This window comes from Trachinotus anak, unplaced genomic scaffold (assembly GCF_046630095.1).
Source record: "Trachinotus anak isolate AG129_WGS33_773 ecotype Australia unplaced genomic scaffold, CSIRO_AGI_Tana_v1 ptg000013l, whole genome shotgun sequence".
NCBI classification, from domain to species: domain Eukaryota; kingdom Metazoa; phylum Chordata; class Actinopteri; order Carangiformes; family Carangidae; genus Trachinotus; species Trachinotus anak.
This window is the reverse complement of record NW_027273864.1, coordinates 8,070,705-8,077,759: the sequence shown is the minus strand read 5'-3', so window position 1 is coordinate 8,077,759 and position 7,055 is coordinate 8,070,705. Positions and strand designations below refer to the sequence as shown.

The following is a 7,055-nucleotide window of genomic DNA, read 5'->3' as shown; positions in this document are numbered from 1 at the left end:
TCACAGCTGAAATAACAGCGAAACTGTGAAAAAGATGTGGCCAAAGTGCTGACGAGTTCCTCAGAGGCAGAACAAATCCATTTATAGGTATGGCCACAGCACACTCGCTCACCATGACTGACAAAGACTGACTGAAGTACAACAAAGGTATAAACAACTGAGTTTTATTATCTTTGAGTTTTTTCATACATGGGTTTTGGTGGCTTCTTTACAGACAGCTCTTCTTCCGTGTGATTAAACACCACACAGACTACTTTCCTCAAACATGGGTTTCCTGAATAGAGAAATTTTGATTTAAGAGATTTAATTTGAAACAACAGTGACAGAACATACAGACTCACATACACAAAATACAAAAACCTGGCCATTTGATTTGCAACAGCACGTCCTCCACACCCCTGTACTCATGGCTATCAACTTGATTAATACTTCAAGGACCCGCCTTTGTTTGGGGATTTGTTCTAAGTGGCTGAAAATGAAACTGGTAAATATTTCATTATATACAGTCATTGATATTCATGAGTACAGGGAAATACTCGAGACGGGTGCAACGGGTGTCACTGCCAGATTGGTCCTCTCATCTCCTCGCTGATTGGCTGTTCACTCCGTCAGTTCTCCACTCTTGTGCTGATTGGCCCTTGCAGCGTTCCCCGTTTGTGTGGGACCACGGACAAACACTGACATCAGAACTGTGGAGACGACGGAATGAAATATTTTTCTGTTAACATGTCAACATGTTTTTTATGATAAAGAATATTTGTGAATAAATAAATAAAAGCCGTCAGAACAGGGAACAACTTTCTTACGTTCTTGAGGAATTCCTCAGCAACGATACGGGCCCTGGCATTAACGGACAGTTTCATCTCGCTGATCTCCTTGTCTATCTCCTCCATGAAATGGATGACAAAGTCCACCAGCTTGTGTTTGTACATCTGCTCCGTGTGGAAGTTGGTAATCAAGAAGCTAATATCATATCCCTGATATCACAGAGAGGAAAGGAAAAGGAAGTCAATTAGTGAGGCGGGTCAACATCTTAGAAATTTGACAAACATTTCAAAAGTTCACACACTTCCTCATTTTATTTTTATTCTTCCCGTTTACCGTATATTGATTCCTCTCATGTCATTCACTTTTATGTATACGACCCAGATTACCCCTCCCCCCCTCCGTCTCTTACCTCCACCGGTTTCCTCCTCAGAATGAAGAAGTTCTCAGCTCTCATCATCATGAAGCGCATGAACTTGTGGCAAAGGATCTTCTCAATCTCATCCGCCTACAGTCAGATTACAGAAGTGGTTTATAATGCATATAAGACAGCGAGAGAAACTTCAGAAATGTGAATAGGTCATAACAAATAAACAACCAGAATCCTGCTGGTTTTCATCACCTGTTTGACAGCGATGCTGACTCTGACGGAGTTGATGGATCCCTCAATGAGAACCTTCTCCTTGTCGTTACGGCTGATCACCACAGGCTGCAGCAACAGCTCCTTACTGCTCCTGTAACCACAGCAAAATACACACAATAAACTAAACAAGACCTGCTCAGTTTTAAACTATTGCATTTACCAGATACTAAAAATCTTCGTTGTGCTTAAGACCCTTCATGGTTCTACGCAGAACCTTAGATGTTGTGGTCATTTACTGAAAAACTCCTAATCTTCTCATTGTATTGGAAACATACCAGCAAACAGGCCGCAGCAAGTCCCTCCGGCTCGTTTTGCAGCCTTGCCCAAGCTTGTGTCATTTTTACCCTCCTAGATTTTCTTATGCAAGTTTGCACAAGTCTAAGCTTGTGTGACAGCAGCTGATGATCTACAAACAGCTTCGGGGCACGGGAAACAGGATGAAGCAGAGCAAGAGGAGGGGGACAGCCAGGGAGGCTGCTAATTCTCCGACCACATGCGAGTTAACATACCTGACCTCCACCTCCGGCTTGTTGTGACGCTCCACCACCTGAGAGGAGAAGTTCTCCAGGCAGAGGGCCGCCTGCAGGGTGGCCCTCACAGCGTTTAGGTAGGGGCGCAGAGTCGCTGTCTGAGGAGAAGTTCAACAACATCAATGTCCGAGTGCGGTGTTATTTGTTATTTAGATCAGGGTACATGCAAAGTAACCCTCCCATTCTGGCCCAACATGCCTGTTAGGTCAGGGGTGAGCAGGAGCCAGGGTGAGCTGTGTGCAGGGATGCAGTGGCTACAACTCACTTATGACACCCTCGCACTCAGATGCCTTTGTTATTATTTTATTTATTTTCCACAGCCACAAACATGTATTAAACAAATGTAAGATACATACAGACATTATTGCATTAACGGTGGTGGACGGATGCCTCCAGCTGACAGAGACAGCATCTCATTCTTACGTCTGGCTGTGTTACAACGCTGACTAAGTCAAAGGTATAACGCAGCTTTCCCGTCGGCTAACGACAGAGGACAGCTGCCAGTCTCAGTGAGAGGGAAGCGGGGCCGTGAGGAAGAGACAGCTCGGCTCAGTCACTTCAGTTTCTGCAGACCCTGCCGGGGATGCCCCTTTACCGCAGCCGACCAGAACCCCCGTCTGTGACAAACACGGAGCTAGCTAGCTGTCCTCGCCTTGAACGTAACCATAGTCTGCACAGGAACACGGCTGAATAATGAAATATAAGACAGATTTGGAGCAGGAGACTTACCATTTTTGTGCTGTAAAAGACGGAAGTTCCTCAGCCACGCCTGGGACTCCTCTTCCGTGAATCCTACATCGTCGAGAAAAGATAGGGTGCGCTCGTTTTGTAGTTAAGTGTTCATTTGAGGAAGCGGGTGCCTACATGCACCGTCAGTACTGCTCTCTGCCGACAGTGCTCCGCCCGGGTGGATAATGTTTCACTACAAAACGAGCAAACCCCCAACGACGCGTCCATTGTTTCCGGTGAACGGGAGGCGCGCCGCTCATTGAGCGTTGTTTCGTGAGGGATTTTCACCTTCTTGTCACCTGTGATGGAAAAAAATACACCAGCATTGTAATAAATATATACACGACAGTGTTTAACTGGTGAATTACGGGTTTAGCGCCAATCTACTTATTCTATTGCCCCTAAATACAATATGGTTCGTTCCGATGATACTACTCTAGGATCAGTTTTATCACAACTTGTCGAGTTTATTTAAATGGATAATACGATTTAAAATTCTGGTTTAATTTTTTAATATTGTGTTGTTTTAATTTTGTTATTACAATTGTTATTGTGTCGAAAATGGGCCACAATTTAGTTTGAACGTGTTTCATCCCCTTCTCTCACCGCAATGGTTTTTTCCATCATGGACGCCATTCACTGACGGTATATATCGTTGCTCCTAAACAGTCATAGATTAATATCTGTACTTTATGTTTGTACCACTCGGCTCTCGTAATATTAGAAGTACTTCGTGTTGAACGTTTGTTTGTAAAACCATGAAATGATAGCAGCTTATATCAAGCTGGGGGAGTAATCTGGGCCGGTCGGGCCCAGCGAGCTCGTCCTGTGTGAAGCAGACCTGCGCGTACACGTCTGTGGTTACGCGTGCGTGTCTGCGTGTGTATTTAATGTGTGACAGTGATGTGGACCGACAGAGAGAGAGAGTCTCCTCATGTGTTTATTAACCACACTGTCATCCTCTATCAGCTCATCCGGGTACTGCCAGGTCTCTGCCTCACAGCATCATGAGCGAGCTGAAGGATTGCCCTCCCCTGAAGTACTACGACTTCAAGCCCGTCGAGCATGTCAAGGTGTGCCCCCGCTACACGGCAGTGCTGGGCCGCTCGGAGGACGATGGCATCGGCATTGAGGAGCTGGACACCCTGCAGCTGGAGCTGGAGACGCTCCTGTCCTCAGCCAGCCGCCGCCTGCGGGCCCTGGAGGAGCAGCGACAGGTAGGATAAAGATGGACACTATCCCAGGCTCTTTGTTTATGAGCTGCTACAGTGGCATCAGATTTTCACCCCTAGTTTGGTTTCAGAAGTGTCATTTTGTAGTTTCTATCCACTCCATGCCTGGTGCTGTTGGTGAGTGAAAACTGCTGTGTCTCAGATTCTTACAGACTGGCAGGACAAGAAGGGAGACAAGCGCTTTCTGAAGATGGGGAAAGACCCAGACCCTGCTGCCACCTCTCGTCACAAACCAAAGAAACAGAAGTTGGATGGCAAAGGTGGTCATGGGCCAGGTCCTGGTCCTGGCAGACCCAAATCCAAAAACCTGCAGCCTAAAGTCCAAGAGTATGAATTTACAGACGATCCACAAGACATTCCTCGCACTCCCAAAAATGATGCTCCCAACAGGTCAGCATCAACTGCTCTTCATAACATCTCTCAGTTCTGTTGATATTTGCCTTGCCTACATGATTTCTTTGATCCTTAAGTCAAATCCTGATTTTATTCAACGTATTAGTGAGGCTAGTTTCTGGCAAGACTCTCAGTTTTTTTCTGGTAAGGTTGCGTCTCAAATTTTATTTTTGTTTTCAGATTCTGGGCATCAGTTGAGCCATATTGCGCCGATATTACAAATGAAGAGATACGATTGCTAGAAGAGCTTCTGAAACCCCCAGAGGATGAAGCCGAGTATTTCAAAGTATGATAAAAAAAGCCTTTGAGCTTTTTCTTATGTTATACACACCTTCACTCAGGGCCATGACCACAATTCTGCATGTTTTTATTGTGTTAAATGTGTGTTGAACTTCGGTGCTGTCTGTTAACTGTAGATTCCAGCACTAGGGAAACACTACTCTCAGCGGTGGGCTCAAGAGGATCTGCTGGAGGAGCAGAGGGAAGGGGCACGAGCCAATGACAAGAAGAAGAGCCTCATGGGAGGACCGCTGTCTGAACTGGATGCAAAAGGTGAGGGAAAACTGTGGCTTGAACCTTGATGCCAGACTGTATTTACTAGACCTCAACACTCATCTTCATGTTTAACTAGATGTGGACTCGCTGCTGAAAAAGTCAGAGTCTCAACATGAATCTCCAGAGGATGGCTGTCCCTTTGGTCCTCTCACGCAGCGTCTGCTCCAGGCTCTTGTAGAGGTGCAACTCATTATTTTGTAATTCACCATGTACACCAATAAAACCTCCATTAATGCATTGTGGCTTTTGAAAACACAAATAACTGAAAAGTGAGATTTGGAGCTGAGATATTCAAGTGTGAATATTGTGAAAACACCGAAATGTGACCTTATTTTTCCATGTTTGCTTTCAGGAGAACATTATATCCCCCATGGAGGATTCTCCTATACCAGACATTTCAGGGAGGGATGCTAACGATGGCGCTGGGACGTCTCCTCGAAGCCAAGGGAAAGCTTTTAGGTATTTGTACTACTACATAGTTCTCCGGAGAAGATGACCCACTGCATTGCATTTGCATTTCCCACACAAAGACGTGGAATAATAAACACATGTACAGCCTGTGTCGGACCCATTCATTACAGACTGCTTTAACAGTTTAATTCCTGGTCATCGTCATTCACAGCAGTCAGGCCTGCAACTGTAAATCACTGAACTATAAGTATATTCACTAGACCGGGTTTCATGTGTATGCATTATGTGTATACAGGAGGTGTTTGTCTGTGCATACATATATATTCCTATTCATGTGGAGCACTGGAATGATTGTAAAATAGAGCCTTGCATATTTAGAAACACAGCACACAGGTGAAACTGTGTGTCCTCCGCAGTGCTCTGAAGTTTGTTGCCTGATAAAGTTTATTGTAGGTATCAAGTTGCCTGTCTGAACTTTTTTATCTTTTTATGTCTCATATCGCAAATCTTTTATCTTTCTTTCCCTCCTCCAGTGTTCCTCACACACGTTCCCTAGAGGCACGGATCAAAGAGGAGCTGGTCGCCCAGGGGCTGCTGGACTCTGAGGAGCGGCCTGGACCAGGAGGAGACTCTGAGGACGAGGTCTTGGCAGAATTGCAGAAGAGACAAGCGGAGCTCAAAGCCCTGAGTGCTCACAACAGAGCTCGCAAGCAGGAGCTGCTCCGGTGAGGACCCAGGCAACCACTGGATACATTCATCATGAAATAAATTGTATACAATTCAGGTCTTGTCCATGATCAGCTGTTGACCTGAATTCTGATTTGCTGTTGTCTCGCAGGTTGGCGAAAGAAGAGATGCGCAAGCAGGAGCTGAGGCAGAGAGTCAGGGTGTCTGACAATGAGGTGATGGAGGGATTTCGGCGGATCATGGCAGCGCGGCAGAAGAAACGCACTCCAACCAAGAAGGAGAAGGACCAGGCCTGGAAAGCTCTGAAGGAGAGGGAGAGCATCCTCAAGCTACTGGATGGATAGAAGAAGCAACAGTTTGTGTCTGGTTTTACCCAGAAAAATGCTGGAGGCGGCCACACAGATTAGGACAGCTGTGACAGCTGTTAGATGGTCAGTGAACAGCTGTATCTATGATGAATGATACAGTTTACTGCAGGTGTACATGATTTGAGTAGGGACATTTCTGTTGTAGTGTTTATGTCATCTACAGCAGAAACACTTGTAATGCATCAGAGAATTTTTCTCCTTTTGTTAAATTTTTTTCTTTGTCAGTGATATTTTTTTATGTTGCTTTTTATTTTGTTTACCATTGTAATGTTATGAAAACAGTACACATGAATGTTTGAATAAATCAGTACCACTTAGAGACAGTTTTTTTCATGTGTATGAAACAAACAAATCAGATGGGATGCATCAGGCATATGGTGTGAGTATTGCAGTGTTATTTTTAGTCCTGATGATGAGCCCCCCCTGGAAACCACCTGGTTACCAGCATCAGAACCATGAGCTCTAAAACACAGACTCTTGTTGAGGATTCAAACAAGAGTTTATCATGTGGCTATGTTTATTTGCTTGTTGACTATTTTCTGTACCACCACTGTGCACTGGAAGACAGACATATTCTATTTATTTAGTAGATTTGACAGAAACATAGATTAACTAAACACTGAGATTTGACTTTACTTTATATTTGACTTTTATTTTTTCAAACTTTTGTTTTTTAAAACCAAAGGCTCAGTCTTTTCCTGGGGAGGTAGTGGTAGAAACAACAGAGACATAAAAGGATCCC

General features: G+C 44.7%; 2 protein-coding genes across 3 annotated transcripts; one reads left to right on the top strand and one right to left on the bottom strand.

Annotated features, from left to right (window-relative positions):
* Positions 1-148: 148 nt before the first annotated feature.
* On the bottom strand, positions 149-2,808 carry arpc4l (actin related protein 2/3 complex, subunit 4, like). Its single transcript, XM_071493353.1, has 6 exons — positions 2,668-2,808; positions 1,918-2,036; positions 1,388-1,499; positions 1,178-1,273; positions 807-977; positions 149-689 (listed from the first exon to the last, which is right to left on the bottom strand). The coding sequence occupies exons 1-6, from the start codon at positions 2,668-2,670 to the stop codon at positions 684-686; spliced, it is 507 nt and encodes a 168-aa protein (XP_071349454.1). The 5' UTR covers positions 2,671-2,808; the 3' UTR covers positions 149-683.
* A 292-nt stretch (positions 2,809-3,100) lies between these two features.
* On the top strand, positions 3,101-6,630 carry tada3l (transcriptional adaptor 3 (NGG1 homolog, yeast)-like). 2 transcript variants are annotated; one of them, XM_071493351.1, is made up of 9 exons: positions 3,101-3,312; positions 3,637-3,884; positions 4,042-4,289; positions 4,473-4,578; positions 4,709-4,844; positions 4,924-5,027; positions 5,200-5,306; positions 5,792-5,983; positions 6,097-6,630. In XM_071493351.1, exons 2-9 carry the CDS (start codon positions 3,675-3,677, stop codon positions 6,287-6,289), a joined length of 1,296 nt encoding a protein of 431 aa, XP_071349452.1. In that variant the 5' UTR covers positions 3,101-3,312; positions 3,637-3,674; the 3' UTR covers positions 6,290-6,630. The 2 variants fall into 2 exon arrangements, with proteins under 2 accessions (XP_071349452.1, XP_071349453.1); XM_071493352.1 differs by lacking the exon at positions 3,101-3,312 and adding an exon at positions 3,393-3,520 and having other exon boundaries at positions 6,097-6,435.
* The last annotated feature ends 425 nt before the right edge of the window (positions 6,631-7,055 follow it).